This window comes from Astyanax mexicanus, chromosome 2 (genome assembly GCF_023375975.1).
Source record: "Astyanax mexicanus isolate ESR-SI-001 chromosome 2, AstMex3_surface, whole genome shotgun sequence".
NCBI classification, from domain to species: domain Eukaryota; kingdom Metazoa; phylum Chordata; class Actinopteri; order Characiformes; family Acestrorhamphidae; genus Astyanax; species Astyanax mexicanus.
In genome coordinates, this window is record NC_064409.1 from 22,571,668 (window position 1) to 22,589,866 (window position 18,199).

At 37.5% G+C, this 18,199-nt stretch overlaps 1 protein-coding gene across 1 annotated transcript in view; it reads left to right on the forward strand.

Annotated features, from left to right (window-relative positions):
- The window catches only part of cpm (carboxypeptidase M), an 81,284-nt gene that overhangs the window by 56,459 nt on the left and 6,626 nt on the right, over window positions 1-18,199 (forward strand). Inside the window, exons 5-7 of the mRNA XM_049473840.1 lie at window positions 4,020-4,207; window positions 8,889-9,059; window positions 10,298-10,450. Coding sequence (XP_049329797.1) covers window positions 4,020-4,207; window positions 8,889-9,059; window positions 10,298-10,450 — 512 coding nt within the window. The remainder of the gene's footprint in view (window positions 1-4,019; window positions 4,208-8,888; window positions 9,060-10,297; window positions 10,451-18,199) is intronic.

Below are 18,199 nucleotides of genomic sequence, written 5' to 3' on the forward strand. Positions count from 1 at the left end.
TCTCACCATGACTGTAGTTTTTATAGTCTGACACACTCCAGTATGAAACCTAAGTGAGAGTAGTTTTTTTTTACAGCCTGACACAATCCAGTATGTATCTTCCAGGGCTGCACTTTTTACAGCCTGACAAGAACCAATGTGAGTTGCTCTCATAGTTTGACATTATAAGCTGTGAATTGATCTTAAACTGGTGTGAATTCATAGTATTATAATAATAGTCTTATATATAGATAGATAGATAGATAGATAGATAGATACTTTATTCATCCCAAAGGAAATGTATTCATAGTCTTGTAAGGCTATTCCATGGGGTACCCTAATTGTCTTTGGACACCTCCGCTTCTCAACTTGGACATTGTGTTAAATGTACCATTATTCAAATTGTTAATCAAATTAAGTCTGAAGTCTAGCCAAAGGGCAGTTGACACCTCTTATTTAAAGACGTTATGGTTGGCCCCTGGGGTTAGGGGCGTGACCACTGTGACCCGGTAGTAGGAAGCTCACAGATAACACAGACAAGGGGAGTAAATGAACTCAAATGTACCTTTATTTGGCTTTAAAAATACCCTCCACCACACCAAAACAATTAAATCAGCAAAACGCTAGCCCAGTGGGGCTCTAGTCGCGTTTAGGTTACTTAGTTCTTTTTTAAAGGTTTTCGTGCGACCTCAGCTCTCAGTTCCCCAGTCAAAGTCCACCTCGCATGGGCTGAGGCAGAGGTTTTTATACCTGTCCCAGCTGGCTGCTTAATCAGTCCTGATGCAGACCAGCTGGGACAGATAGGGCTGTACGTTTAGGAGTGGGGCGGACCCATGGCTCCCCCGCCTCCTCACGCCACAACGTCTACTGAGGTGAAGAATCTTTTTAAATGGATGATCTGGAATGTATCTTGTTCATATGAAATGTGAAAGTGTTCATGTTTGGTATCATTTTAATGGTCTCAGTGTAAAAAGTACAATGGTCTCACTGCAGAAATGTTAATAATAATCTAAATGGAACATTTCTGAAATGTCTCCATTCTGAAGAGACACTCCCCTTCCTGCTCCTGATGGGTTTAGGATTGCCTGTGATGGTCAAAAGTTATCAAAATGTAAAAAGTGCCAAATCTCAATGTAAATTTAAAGTGTATTGTTCTGGTTGGATATTTAAGGAAAATACAAGGACATATTCATGGAATTTGTCTGGTAGTATGAGACCTCCCATGCTCTGCATGTAGCCAAAGTTTGTCTGTAACCAGGAGACATATCTACTCTGTATGTAACCACTATTTTAAATATATCACACAATATTCTATTTCAACTATGCTATGCAATATTCTTAACTGTTATCTTGTTTGACTTGGTCTTGTCACAATAAACTGTTTGTTGAATCTTTTTCAAGTGGGCCTTAGAGCGTAATTGGTCTGTGTTGTGAGTTACTTCAAGTTTCTAGACTTCTGTAGTTATATAGTGAGTTTTCACTGGGCGCTATGTCACACACTTAACTACTGAGGGAAACAGAAAGATTGAGTGTTATGTTCTGTAACCGCTAGTATAGACTATGTTCTGGACCACTGAACATCTCAACCCATGCACTGGGCTGTTTTCACATGTTATGTAGTATTTTTAGGCTATGCCACATTTTAACCTCTCAGGAAAACAGATGAGATTGAGTGTTATGTTCTGTAAACGCTAGTATAGACTATGTTCTGGACCGCTGAACATCTCAACCCATGTACCAGGCTGTTTTTGCATGTTGTGTAGTATTTTGGGTGTTGTGTACTTTTAATGCCTATATCTGCTATCACTAAACTATTTACCCAGACCTGGTTTTGATTAGACAGATTGTAATTCTTAGTAAGTGTGCTACTGATAATTGTTAACTGTTTATTTTCACCTAGTTGGTATTTATAAAATGGAGTCTAGTCTAGTTTAAATTAGTATTTCACCTAAGTCTCATCTACAGTACCGGAAAGACGGAATACGCATTAGGAGGACATGGCCTAGGCCTGTTGTCTCCTCCCCTACAGTCTTATAATAATAACTGCGGATCTAGTTTAATTCAGTATGAATCTGCATTTGAGTAGTTTACAAAGTCTGACAGAAAATATGATGGGTGTTTTGCATTTCAGTGTGAATATACATGGTATTGCTTTTACAGTCTGATAGTAATGACTGTGCAATTGATCCAGTATGAATTTGTGGTAATGGGAGATTTTCCAGTGTGAATCTTTTCACTGTTTACAATTGACAATGATATTAGTCTGGTATGAATCTACATTTTGTGTAAATTTCACAATATGTCAGAACTCATTGAAGAGGTATTTAAAACCAGTGTACACTACTGTAGGTGTAGCTTTCCATTATGTATTATCTATTTATTTCAGTATGAAGCTGTAGTGCATGAATATTTAACAGTGTGGCATTAATAAATGTGGAGTAAATTTAATTCAATATGGAGTAGGAGCATCAGTGGCTCCAGTGTTAACATAATGAAGCTAAAGAAGACAATAAATAGATAGACAATGTCTTCCCTGGACAGTAGAAACAGTTACTCCAAAAAAATACAGTATAAAGTAGAGACTCTACTACTTTTCCTTTTGAGAGAAACAATGAATGAGCAGGTGTCACAATACTTTTGTACTTTTATCTAGAGGCTTTCTGCTTTAAAATCCCAAAGCTATAATAACACAGGATAAGCCAGTCTGAGACAGTTAGTAAAAGAATGTGAGCACTCTACTCTTAATTTCAGCTGGAAATGGCAGTTAGTGACTCACCACTGCATTTCTAAACAAGCTTTGGCTTAACATACTTCTAGGAAACGTTTTCTAGCTATGCCAGCTTTATAACTAGCCTGGAGGCTATCATGCCTGGTAAAATAAAGAGCACCAGCTTGTCCACATTTTGATGTAATTGAACTTGAAGCACACCTGAAGCAGGTAGCTGAATCATGAGGAATGGTAATTACCTGGCTCAGGTGAGCTATGAGCTGTTACACAACAGACGTGTAGACAGCCGGAGCAAGCTGAGATGCTGGTGCTGTCGTTCTGCCACTTGCAGGCAGTCACTCAGGTTTGTGGATGGAGGAGTGGCTGGATGTCAGTGTTTCAGAGTGTCTTCATGTCTATGTTACCTCCTGGCTCTCTCCTTTAAAGTAATAGCTGTAAGTTAGATTTGCCAGAATTTGAAGTTCCATGACTGCCAGCCTGTCTGGCCTTATACTGATGACCACTAGCTGTTTTTATTTTCCAGGGATGGCTTTTTGCTAAATTTTGGAGCATTGCTGTGAGGAATTTGATTGCATTAAGCAACAAAAGCATTATTGAGATCAGGATGTTGGATAATCTCCATTCCACCTCTTCCATAACTCCCCAACCATCTAAAAGTATTGGATGGAACTCCATCATTCCAGAGAACATAGTTCCACTGCTCCACCAGTCAATAATACGAGTCCCCAAACAGACCATTTCAAAATAAAGGTCTTTAATACTAAGTTGAAAAGGGGTACAACTTTAAAATAAGACTACCTTTATAGAGGGTTTATAAATGGTTTACAATTAGTTTATTAATGGTTACTAATTAGGTTGTAAATGCCTTAAAATATATAATAATCAGTTATAACACATACATAAAAAGGGCAATAATATAGACGGCTGTGGGTTCACTATTTGGCAAACAACAGGTCATTGTTGCCCTTTCTACGTTTGTGTTATCACTGATTATTAATGATTTTAAGGCATTTACAACCTAATTAGTAACCATTAATAAACTAATTGTAAACCATTTATAAACCCTTTATAAAAGTAGTCATATTTTAAAGTGGTACAGAAAAATGGTCTTATCCATGAATCATGCAAACAATTTTCCAAAAATAGAACTGATCCATGACTTATCTGAAAAAATATTATAATTTATGAATAAAAAGCTGTATCCAACCTGAACGATGGGTTGTATATATATTTATGCCTCTAGCTTAAGGATTGCTTGTGTTTTTGATCTTGTCTCGTCTATACTGTATATTTTACTATTTTATTTTTCCAGGTTCAACAAAAATGGAGTGGACCTGAACCGGAACTTTCCGGATGCTTTCTCGAGTGATAACGGGCAGCTGAGGGAGAAGGAGGTGGCGGCAGTGATGAACTGGCTGAAGACAGAACCATTTGTTCTCTCCGCCAACCTTCACGGAGGAGCAGTGGTGGCCAGTTATCCGTATGATAACAGCAATGGAGGTCAGTTACACATAAAAACACGTAAATTAACATGTATATACCATATGGCAAAGTGTCTTTGCATATTTTAGAAAAATACAATGTGCATGCATATATAGGGACATTTTTGTCATAAATATCAGTTATTTGAACATGCAGTCAACCACTTCTTTAAAATAAATACTTGCTTCAGAGGAAATCAAAGTAATTAGAGGACTTGCTTTTAAACATGCTAATTAAATGTCACGTTAGTTTTGGTAACAGGACTGAGAAAAATATAATGATCTTCAGCTTATTAGAATTAGAACAAATCAGAAAAAATTATTAAAATAAAAAAATTACAAGCAACAAGCAAATGGCTCCCATTTTGTGGAATGGCCCATTTATAATAATCCTCCTGCTGACACAGATCTGCAAATAAGATGTGCCAGTAGAATAGGACTTTCTGGAGAGGATAAATAAATATGAACCTACTGGCATCATGCCAACTAATGCCAGGATTGGGCTAGAGGGGTTTAAATCCCTAAGTATTGAACTGTGGAGCAGTGGAATAGAAGAGTGGAGCTCCATCCAGTACTTGTGGTTGAGATAGTTGCTGACTGGTTGTTAAGCAGATTATTAGACACAAATCCAATTTATATTGGTCATTTTTCACCAATAGCCTGATTTACTTTTAAGGAATATTTTCCTTATTTTTTCTAAATTCCTTAAGTTTTAGTTTCCAGTCTTAAATTGTCCATTCCAGTGGAAAAACAAATAGATTAGACCATATAACATTCTCCATTCTCTTTTTTTAGGATAAATATATATATATATATATTTTTTTTTTTATGTTGAAAAACATATATGTGCTTTATTTAGATATACTGTATATCTTCATTCATTTAGGCACTTGTGATATAAAAAAATGAAAATCAAATGACTGGTTTCTTTCAAAAAGGAAAAACAAATGTTAATATGTATTTTTGTTGAAAGGAGCAAATACTTTAAATCAGACCTGGCCATTATTTTACTATTATTTAATTCTATTAGTTTTTTTTTTACAATAGTTGTCTTACTTACACTCTTTTCCAACAGAAAACTAAAGAGAAGATAAAAAACAGATCTTTTTTTTTAGGCCGTTTATGTCATTTCCAACCCAAAAACCACTTAAACAGAAATGATGTCGCACTGCCGAGCTCCAAAGTCATAAGTAGGAACTTCCGAGAGTTACTGGAAGGCAGCAGTGGCTTGCTGGTTAATGTGGGATATGTTGGCGAGGTTGCCGGCCTTATGATGTCGGTTCAGCACACAGCAGGGTTAGCTTGTATATAGATTTATTCTTTTAATGATTTATAACTAAAACATTTGGGGGGAAATCAAAGCATATTTGTGTTTACCACATTTTTATTAGTTCGTAATATGGGATTAACAGCAACACCAGAATTACAAATCTTCTTCAGATGTCAGTAACTGACTGAGTCTCTTTTTAATGTGAGTGTTTCCTCACAAATCCGGGAAAATATTCCCAAAAGCCTAGAAATGCCATGAACTTTAGTAAAGAAAAACAGACTGTGCCGTGTGAATTAACTTTCTAATTATTTTTAAAACATATTTAAATTTATTTTTCAACACATTTCAACATTATTATTTGTAATAATTAGGGCTGTCAACGTTAAAGAATTATACACACATGATTAATTTGGAATCAATAACGCATCATTTTTTTTTTTTTTTTACAAATTAAGTCTGCCCCTAACTTTGACCCCAAATTCTGCTGTGATTTGCCCACCCCTGCACAATGCACAGAATGTTTTTCTTTCAAAAGAATTCTTGCTTTTTTTTTTTTTTTAACTCATATTTGAACGAATGAAGCATCAAAGCACATTTATGGCGTTACTTAGTGAAATAAAATAAATAAAAGAAAGGCACAGCACACACTCTGGGACTAAACTAGGGTGACCAAACGTCCGTATTTCCAGGGACATGTCCATATTTCAAGTCCTGTCCCGGGCGTCCTGGGTATTTTTCAAAAAGTGAGGAAATGTCCTGGTTTTTAAATTACCTTAATTGGACCAGAGAGCAGTAGACAGCGTGACTTGTCAGCGTGGAGCCCTCCCTCCCCCCCTTCCGGTGCAGTCTCACAGTAAGAGCACACACACAACGCTCCACTCCTCAACTCCCCCCCTGCTACCAGGTGTCCTGGTTTACCCAAATGAAAATATGGTCACCCTAACTAAACGCTCTCAGCGTAGCTACACACTTTCCTACGTACTTGGCATAAAAGGTTCTTAGAGGGATCGTGTACATATTACTGAATATTGGCCATTACATATTTCTCCCAGACCATTTAAATGGTCATTCCCCAATTATGAGCATGTGTACAATACAATAAAGTAAAAAAAAATGTCCTCTATGCAATTTTTAGTTTATTTTTCATTCCAGCACCCCATGTTGGCTTTATCTCCCCTCAGACATACAAGTATATACTAGTATTTTAATTGTTACCACTAATATAAATTTAATTGTATTTTACATTTATTACATTCATTATTTTATTTACTTTTAAATATCCACTCTAAAATCTTATGTCTTAAGAAAAACAAGTGTGATTAATTGCAATTAATCACAGAATATTGTTGTGATTAATCTAATCTAAATGTTTTAATCAATTGACACCACTAGTAATAATATAAACATGCTGTTCCTCACTGAGGTAAACTGATGTTTAAGGTTTTCTGAACTCATTTATTAAATTCTGGTTTAATAACTCTCATAACTTCACATAACTCATATTTACATTCTGTTTTTTTTTTTACAGTAGCATTTGAGCTACAAGCTAACTGCTTGTCTTAATGATCAGACCTCAGATTTTTTTTTTAAATCAATCTCTTTGGATTTATAGTCTGTACTCATAGATGTATGAGAAATGTATGTACATATAAAAAGTACGATCAATTTAATTACATTCTATGTCTAAATGTTTAAGTTGCGCTGATTGCAAATGCACACAAATGCACACATAATCGTTTAGTACAGGAATATTGCCAAAACAATAGGACTCTCTGGAGCAGATTGATAAATTCTCTCAGCAATGCTCTCTCTCCACAAAATCTAGTAGAAAGTGTTCTCTGGACAGTAGAGACAGTTACTCCATCAAAAACAGGATGATCTCTTTAATACCCTTGTTTTCAGATATAAGCAGGTGTCTCAATACTTTTGCCCACCTAGATTTACTGTCAGTAAAGATGGAATGTTGGACCTCTCGGCTGCTTTCGACACAGTCAACCATGACTTCCTCCTAACTATACTCTCGAACATGGGGATCTCAGACAATGTGCTGTCATGGTTCAGATCGTACCTCACTGGGCGCTCGTTCAGGGTGTCATGGCAAGGACGGCTGTCCCCAGCCCACTCGTTACCCACTGGGGTTCCCCAGGGTTCGGTACTGGGACCTCTTCTCTTCTCAATATACACCACCTCTCTAGGTCGGGTTATCCGCTCACATGGTTTTTCCTACCACTGCTTTGCTGACGACACTCAGCTATACCTGTCGTTCTCACCAGATGATCACTCAATCTCTGCACGAATATCACAGTGTCTCTCAGACATATCCGCATGGATGAAGGAACATCACCTCCAACTAAACCTCTCAAAGACTGAACTTCTGGCCATACCAGCAAAACCTTCTATTCAACACAACTTTGCCATAACCATCGACTCTCTCTCTCTCACCGACAAAGGTTGCTAGGAACCTGGGTGTTATGGTTGATGACCAGTTTCTCTTCACGCACCATGTGGCCTCAGTTGCTCGATCCTGCCGCTTTGCGCTTTACAACATCGGAAAAATTCGACCGTTTCTGACGCAACAGACCACCCAACTCCTGGTACAAGCTGTGGTAATCTCACGCCTCGACTACTGCAATGCCCTGCTAACTGGCCTCCCGGCCTGTGTAGTAAAACCACTACAGATTATTCAGAATGCAGCAGCACGTCTGGTCTTCAACCAACCAAAACGGGCACATGTCACTCCGCTGCTCATTGAGCTCCACTGGCTACCGGTTGCTGCTCGCATCAAATTCAAAGCTCTTACAATCGCCTACAAGGTGATGACAGTACAGGCTCCTTCCTACCTGCACTCACTCCTGAAGGCTTACGCTACCTCCCGGCTGCTGCGCTCCTCCAATGAACGTCGCCTCGCTTTGCCAAACATTCACACAAAGCAATACAGACTGTTCTCATACAGAGTTCCCCAATGGTGGAACAAACTACCTTCCACTACCAGATCAGGAGAATCTCTCACTATCTTTAATAAACTCCTGAAGACAGAGCTCTTCAAAGAGCACTTACTCTCCTAACACCTCTAACACACTAACTAATTCTAACCTCATCTCCTTCTTCCTCTTCTCTACTCCTCTATCCCATTATTTCCCTCTGACCTCATTAAGGCCCTATCTATAGATGCTTTGTTTTTAACTTCTATTATTTTTATACTTAACCTCTTCTATTATTTGCACTTCAATATTGTAAGTCGCTTTGGACAAAAGCGTCTGCCAAATGTAATGTAATGTAATGTAATGGAATGTGTTGTCTGTTAGTGAGTCATAAAGAAGATGTATAAAGCTCTAAACTGTATGAACTGGTTTCTGCTGAACCGGTATGTGTGTTCATGCTAATGTTGGTGTAATGTTGTTTGGTACACGGTGTGCTGGACCTGTTTCAGGCAGTGAGCTGCAGGGGGGCTCCAGCGTCAGCCCGGATAACGACGTCTTTGTTCACCTGTCCAAAACTTACTCCCGCAACCACACCAGCATGTATAAGGGGGACAGCTGCTTCGACTCCAAAGACTTCTCTGAGGGCATCACCAACGGGTACAGCTGGTATCCTCTGGAAGGTACATGATGATAATGCTGAACATGTGAAAGTTAGCACATGTAGAGGCCTACCTTTTTGGGATTATGTATAGTGCCGTGGAAAAGTATTTGCTCCATTACATATATATATATATATATATATTTTTTGCATTTTTGTCACACTTACATTTTTCAGATTATCATACAATCTTTAATATCAAACAAATGTGAGCTGACTAAATGTAAAATTTAACTATCCAAACCAATCCAGCCCTTGGTGATTACTACCAGTATCTATAGTACCTGTAATACCAGTTCTTCTGGTAGAATCAAGAAATTACTTAAATAGAACCTGTCTGACAACATGAAGCAGCTAAAAGATCTCCAAAAGCAACAAATCATGCCAAAATCTAAAGAAATTCAAAATCATATGAGAAAAAAAGTTACAAAGTCATTTTAAGGCTTTGGGACTCCAGTAGACCACAGTTAGAGCTATTATTCACAAAAAGAAAAAACATAGGATACTGGTGAACCTTCAGAGAACCAACTGACCAAAATTACTCCAAAAGGACATGGACAACTCATCCAGGAGGTCACAAAAGAACCCAGAATAACATGTAAAGAATGGGAGGTCTCACTTGCCTCAGTTAAGTTGAGAGTTCCAAGGAAAAAAAACACTGCTGACTAAAAAGTACAGGTAAATATTCTTTGGACTGACGTGACAAAAGTGGAAATTTTGGGAAGGTGTGTGTCTCGTTACATCTGGCATAAAACTAAAACATATAGTTTTATAAAAAGAACATAATACTGAGCATAAAACATGGTGGTGGTAGTGTGATGGTCTGGGGTTGCTTTTCTGTAGTAGATGGAACCAGGAATTCTGCTGTTTACCTGACAATCCTGAAGAAGCTCAGGTGTACTTGGGTTCTGCAACAGGACAATGATCCAAAACACACAAACAAGTTCACCTCTGAATGACTTGAAAAAAAACTGAGATAATGTGGCCTGATCTTAAACAGGCTGTTCATGCTCGAAAACCCGCAAATGTGGCTGAATTAAAATGAGTTATTAGTAAAGCTTAAATGCAATTGTTGCTGTCACGGGAGGCACAATCAAGTTGTTAGTTTTAAGGGCAAACACTTTTTCACACAGGGCCAGAAACTGTTTATTTATTCTTGTGGGAATGTTTTTAGTGAGTTGGGGTTATGGGTCAGAAATTTACCAGTTAAACTCTCTTTCTCTCTCTCTCTCTCTCTCTCTCTCTCTCTCTCTCTCTCAGGAGGGATGCAGGACTATAATTATGTGTGGGGTCAGTGTTTGGAGATCACTCTGGAGTTGTCCTGCTGTAAGTTTCCTCCAGAGAGTGAACTTCCTGGTCTGTGGGACGCCAACAGGGCCGCACTGCTGGCCTACATGCAGCAAGTTCATCTAGGTACACACACACACACACACACACACAAACACACACACATACACAAAACACACACACACACACACGTTTATAATTATGTCATATTTACAGAACATATTTGTTCTTGAGCATCAAGTAGAACGAGTTGTTTGACAGTTTATTTTTCAGCCATGCAAACTTTATAGCAAGTTTCACACGTAATCTCCGGAGCTGCACTTTCACACATGTAGCCTCCAGCCAGGGAACTTCCATATCACACACTTTCTCTAAACTTTCCTCATGTTCTTGGAAAGGGGCGGAGCCTGTGTACCACATTCATAGATATGAATCAAGTTGCAGGGTACAACAAGAGTAATTTTAAATGCACCTATTGCGTAGTTTAAGGTGGACCAGAAAAAAAAATCCACCTTAAATGGTAGCTACAGAAGTTATTTAGCTAGCCTACGTGCTGGGACTTCAAACGCCAGAATTTAATGACCGTGCTGACTGGAAAAACTTTTTAATTTCACCTCAGCTAGCTAGCTAGTTAACTTTAGGTTGTTTCTTGCTGTGAGTTGCCCATTCCACATAAGCTAAAGCTAGCTAGCTAGCTAGGTTAGCTAACCTAGCCTTTTCTGGTAAAAGGGTCCCAATTTAACCCAAGTTAAAGCTAGCTAGTGGTACTAGGTTTGATAGTAAAACTGTTTAGATAAAATTTGTTAAAATGTAGCAGTTTGATAGTAAAACTGTTTAGGCAAAATTAGATAAATCTAGATTTCTCATAATAAAACTGTTTAGACAAAATAAGATCAAATGTACATTTTTCATAATAAACTGTTTAAACAAGTGTTTTTCAAATTTTGGGATATATACAAACCACGCCTCAATTTCCAGAGCTCCTCCCCCTGGTCCTATATATACCTCCCAGGTGCTCCTGACCTTCGTGACTTTCGACCTCGCACCCGCCTCCACCCCATCACCACCCTCATCTTCATCACTCACCTAGCTGCGGGGGGGACCTGGCTTGAGAACCGTCTCAAGCTGTTCTGAACTGTACCCCAAGCAACATAATCACAGTTCCCCTCCCCGCATCGTGTAGGCGCGGTTCATTATAGCAAAAGTAGATAAATGTATATTTTTTTATTAAATTACTTTAAACAAGTAAAAATAAGCTTAATAACCATATTTTTATATATATATATATATATTTTTTAAATTTTTATATGGTTTCACCTGCCAAGATATATATATATATTTTTAGAGAACATGGTGACATCATGATGTGTAAAACCAAAACAAACTAAATCAAATGTTTAAACTTGTAAGGGCTGGTGCCCGATCGAGGTGTCCTCCAGGGCGTCGGAGGGCGCACCAGGCCAGCGCCGAGGGCTGATTGGCTAATTATCAACACCTGCTTTCAACAGCTTATAAGCAGGCCAACCAGCCACTCGGCGCTGGATCTTTGAAGCTCGTGAGAGCGAATCTATGCCCGTTTTTCGAGCGAGCCTCGGCTCTTTTTCTCTTTTCTTCCCTACTATCCCTTTGGAGAGAGTATTGTTCGGCACACGCTGGCATACTCCTCCCGCATAAGTATCTTCCTCTATCCCTTTCCTCTCCCTCTCGAGTCTGGTGGAGCTGTGTGCTCTGTCCTGTGTGTGTGTGTGTGTGTGTGTGTGTGTAGCAGCCGCGAGGCGCGGATTGCTCACCTCTCTTTCCCCCCCGCTGTTCCTCCCCTCTCTGGTGGAACAGCATATAATCCACAAACTCCTTAGTTAAGTTTCGTTTCCTTTGGAAGCTCTTTTGTTCTTCACCTCGTCTTATAAGAGGTAGCCGTTAGCTTCCGCGGCGAGTCTTATTTACATTCTCCCCCTCTCTCTCTTTCACTCACGCTCGGCGTGGGGTTTGTTTTCCACCCGTTTTCACTCCCCGCCTGTTTTCGTGGCTCCGCCCCTTTCGGCGGAGGCTCTTTAAAAGGCGATTAAAGCGGCCCCCAATCCACTCGCTGGTGCAGCGGTTAGAGCACTGGGCTGCGACCGCGACAGCCTGAGTTCGATCCCCGCGTGGAGCGGGGTTAATAATAATAATTGTATATATATATATATATATATATATATATATAAAATATTATTATATAATATTAATATATATATATATATATATGGGTTCTAAAACCTTCTGGGCTGGAGAGCTACTGCTCCCAACCCATTACAAAACTGTAACAATCACATTAAGTATGGCTCAGACTTTCAGACACCAAAACATATTTAATTATTTATTTATGTATTTAACTCCTAATGTAATTCCAGTACAAGCACTATAAAGCAGCTGAACAATATTGATTGAGAAATATTGAACAGTATCTGTGTATAATTACAGTTTAGCGTTAATCCTGTATTGTTCTCCTGGGCCAGTCCAGCCTGTTGTATCATTACTGTACAGTAGTATCACTGCTCTGCTGTAAATCTAACCCCGTATCATCAGCTCGTAATGAGACAAAGACCCGGCGGATCCGTGACCCGCTGCCAGCTGATAGTCCTCCAGCTCAGTGATCTGGACAAAGCCTGGGTGTGAACCTGACACTGCCGTCCACACCTACAGCTTACACTCTAACACTGTGAAAACTGACCCAACACAGCCTCCCAGCTCACTGCCCAACATCTACAGCTACACTATAAAAGAGCACAGAGTTTCTTTCACACCCAGCGGTGTCCCATTACCATCCTGCTGAAGACACACTTACACTTAAATAAATAACTCTTTAAAATATTTAATATAAAAAAATATATATATACTGTCTAAACTTAAATAAACTCATCATATGAACACCATACACTTTTATCAACTAGTGTATTTAGCCACATTAACTATTATCATCTTCATAACTGCTGAATGAATAATTTTTGGTCACTGTAGCCAATATCCAGTATTGTGTATTACTCAGAAACAGAGTAAATTGCTCTTACAGCCTACAACATTGAGATTGGGCAAGAACAATAAAATACAGATTAAAAGTGATACACATGGGTAAGGTAGCATGGGGGAAAGACTACATACTAATGGCAGGGGTGGGGAGGATGGGGGGGTCAAGCATGAAAATGAAAAAAGCCAATGAAAAAAGAGGAACATTTTATTTCATAAGATAAATAAATTCAAAACCACACCCATAAAAAGGCACTTACAAGACTCAGACTGTCAGTGGCCAATTAAATTAGTTGTGGGTGTGGCCATGCCAGATCATATCTTGTGTGTGGCAGTTTGAACATAAATAAATGAATCATTATTAATTACTATAATTATTGTGAAAAATGTACTGTACAAAAATATTGTGAAAAACTCAAGGGATGAAAAACACAAAGCGTGAAAATAGACTGTTGATTGGGTGATAGATAGAAGATAGCAAATAGCTCCTGTACGATAGGGCCCCTGTTTTTTTTTTTTACCCAGCAAAAAAACTAATTAATAAAATGTACAAAATGTAAAAAATAAATGTCTGCTCTGGACAAATAGCATTTAAAACATTTAAAACATCTTGTTTTATTGGTCGCCAGTGTTTTCTGACTCTCTGGCAGCTTGGGGGGGGGGGGGGGGGTGTAAACTGAAGAGTAGTAGCTTTGGTTGGTCTCAGTGGTAAACAGAGTAAAAAGAGCGAAATGGAATTTGATGGAATTTGATGTAAAAGTAAATAGTTTTGTAAAACAATATATGAACTGCATTTTTACTGTTCGAACAATACACTTATTGGATCTTCTGGGCTGCGCTGTAAACTCAATGAAGGCAGTTTGAGATAGGATTGGTCTGGCTCACTCTGGTTATTGTCCCCTATCTCTCTTCTCATTGCTAAATGAGAATATTAGTTGTTAATATTAGTTGTTAATATTAAGCTTAGAGAGAGAGAACATTTCATCTCATCTACAAATCCTTGTATTGCCATTTTTTCAGATTTTGGGTGGTCTAAAAATGGATTTGGAATGTCTAGACACTGTAGACGCCATGCTGGCTCCGCATATTCCATCCTAAATGAAGCTTAAGAAAGTGGAATGATCTGAATGTGTGAGTTTTCTTCATTTTGAAGGTTCAGAAAGTTAAATAATACGGTCACTGATTCAGAGTACTCTGAAGACCTGAAATCCTGTCTTTTAATACCCTTAAATAATCATTAACACTTGAAAACCTGGTATCAGGGAGGATATTTCAGCTACTCTCTGTAATTCCTAGAGGCACTGTGGTCACTGTAAGAAACCTCATAGTTTTTCTTTTCATTTTTTACTTTATAGTTGGGTTTAAAGAGGAAATTCTACATTTTCTCTAAATACTGAAAGCTTAAAACTGTTAAAGTGTGGCACACAGGTAAATGTAGAAGCTATAGTTTTTCCGCAAACTGATGTTTTGAGCAGCCCCGTGTATATTTTATGGCATTTTGTAAATATTCTGATAATTTTGAGCACATATACCAACCACTATGGCACACAAGCAAGGATTAAATAAGGTTTTGATCTACTTGAGCATCTATTTATATTAGATTTATGGGCCTAAAGAGGTTTTTTTTAGATTTCAAACAGAGATCTCCATCCCTGATCCTGGAGGCCCACTGCACCAATCTACACATTTTTTCACTTTCCCTTTTTTAACACACCCAGTTTAACTCCTCCAGGACCAGGCATGAGGAACACTGGTTCAAAGAACCTTTATATAAAAGTGGTGCCTTTAAAGCCTTCTATAAAGAGTTACACATGGAGATCTAATCAAATATCCCAGAACCTCGCACAGGTCTATTTCATTTATATTGAAGATTACCAGGGACTTGCAGCACAGCCCATTTAGGAAACTTTCACTCCCATCTTGTTGGGTTGAACCTTCTGACTATTCAGTTGGAGACAAACCAATATATCAGATGTAAAAGGTGCTGTGAACCACCATCTGGACCACATCAAAGCACCAAAATTTGGTCTTACTAAAACAGGTGATCTCTAGCTGGAAAAAGTGAGCCATGGTCCAGTTTGTATTCAGTTTGAAAACACTTCTCTAGATAGTTCTGACTTTCAGACTAATTACAGGAATTTAGGTCAGGCTCTCATCGCCCCTTAAACAATAGAAGAAGAAAAATAAACTGTGTTGTGCTAAAATCCGATTCTCCTTTGCATGCAGGAGCGTGACAGAGCATTATGGGTACAACAAATTACACTGGTGATTCCTGTATCTACTGTAACTGTAGATTAACCCTTATTTCTAGATAGAAATAAAAGGAATACGAGGAAAATCTGTTTAACACATTCTGTTGCGGGACACATCTGCACGTCAAGACACAGAGACTGAACACAGCTTAACATTTGGAAAGTAAACTCACAGAATTGATAACATTCCACCAACCAATCAGTGTGAAGTATAAGACTCTGCCCATGTAGATGATAGAACTCTAGAGATATTTTTGCAGTGGTTTGCAGTAAGGCCCTTCTAACCCTTTAGAGAAGGGGTGACAATAGGTGCATGTAAATCATTACATACTTTTTAAGCAGGAAATATATATTATAGATATTGTAAGTGTAAGAATTTATTTTATAAATTAACTAAAATAAAAGAAACAGCAACTAATTTAAAGCATTAGTCTGTGTTTTTAGTTGCTACAGGTCTCTTATCTGACTGACAGCGGTTTTACCCAATCAAAGCACGTGACTGCGTGACCCTTCTGCTGATTTTGAGAAGGATGTAGTATTGAATCTATTGAAACTGTTGTACTTGTAGTTTATATAACTCAGTCAAGAGAGAGAATATGTAGTTATTGTAATATTTATCTATGTGTTGGTCGGCAGCGGCGGGGTGGGGGTGATTACAGAAGTGGTACCCACTATATTCACTGCACGCCACTGTATTTTTGAGACCCAAGTTTAAATGGTTCAGAAATTTCCTTTAATCTGTAGAATTTGTAGAGTTATGAAAAGTGTGAAAAAAAAAGGTTTTCATTGCTTCGAAGGCTGCCTTTAGTGAGTACTTGGGATTTCTTGGGAGTGTCCATTGGTCAGTTTCACACAAAACATAGATGGAAACATAAATCCACCAATTACAGATGAGACACAGCAGGAAATCCACAAATCCACCAGTTAGATATGGTGAAAGGCAAAACACGACTTTTCTGTCTTTGCTGTATTATCCGTAGATATGAATAAAACTATTAAGGAATTTCAAATTTGATGTGACTGTGAGTTTGTTGACAAAAGACACACATATTGGATGGCATATACTGAATAGTAGAATTCTTAATTTTTAACAGTGCATCTGCTGTTAAAGGTTATTTGTGCTAATTATTATTTTATTCTGTAATTTGTAATGTACATTACATTTGATAAAGAACATGCTGATATAGAATATGCTATTTAGCGCCCATACCAATTTCACTACCTTGTTAGCATTATTTGTCTAACAAGCAGGTGAGAATGAACTTGTGTGTACAATTTTTCACGTCGCTCCAACAACAAAGCTTGACATACTCAGAATTCTGATTTCACAACTAGGAAGTAGAATTTTCTAAGAAGCACGTCTACATAGCATAAATCACTCTACACCTGTTTACTAGGTTTGGAGACAAAAAGTGCCATCTCAAGTGTCTGGTAGAAATGTATAGTTCAAAAGCTGTATAGTTAATGGATTAATTAATCAAAAGCACATTTTAAATCATGGACATGTAATAGAAACATACTTTAAGAAAAGGCATTGAACCTTTACTTTATGTAGATGTTATTTACACTGTAAAAAATACTGTATAAAAATGAAAAGATGCACAGTGGTTCTTCTGCTCAGCGGTTTACAGAAAAAAAATATATTTAGCAGATGTTTATCCTGATGTGAATCTCAGCCTTAAAAGATACTGTTTGTACAGTCTGTGACTATGTGCTGGACGATTTTCAAATAGTTTTATAAAGTAGAATTGCACATTGTTTTCTAATTACAAATACAATTGAACTGGGTTATCTCAACTCAATTCAAATACTTTACATTTATTAATGGTTGTTTCAAAGTGTTTTATACGAGATAAATAATGAATGTCAGCCTCATTCTATATTAATTTTTTTCTAGTAACATGTAGTTACACATTAACAGTCCATGTACTAACTATGTAACTACTGGTGAAGTACACATTGTTACATATTAATTACAATTGTGCAGGTTACGTAACTACATATATTTATATCAGTTAGACTTATAAAATAATGATTAATTTAAAATGTTCAATGTTCACAAACAGTAACAGGCCCAATTATATACCAGACAAGAGCTGTTAAAATATACAATTATACACTTATTTAACATATTTCATACATTATGGCACACATGTCAAAATTCATGTTGATACATATTCAATTAAATTACTTCAAATGTTCAAATGTAATAAATACCAATGTACAAATGCATATTTCACCAGTAGTTTTTAGAGACACTTTATAAAGTGGGAACAAAATTTGTTTTATCATTAGCTTAATTGAACAAATCTTTTATTTAATATATTTTTTTATATATATTTATATATATTTTTTTAATAGGCATAATTGATATTTAATGGCATGCATGATATCTAAATCTTTATCTATAATCTGTATCTATAGCAAGTGAAAATATCTGTCTGTAATTTGAATACCTTTTGGCTGATTTTATATCATTTTCACTTATGTTTTTTTTTTTTTTAGACCAATCATAAGTCCATATGTCTGTATGTCCTGTTGAGTGCAGTGGTAAATGTATCCTATGTTTAAATTAAACTGTCAACCAGATCTACAGACTGCTATGGGTTCTAGGAGTTTA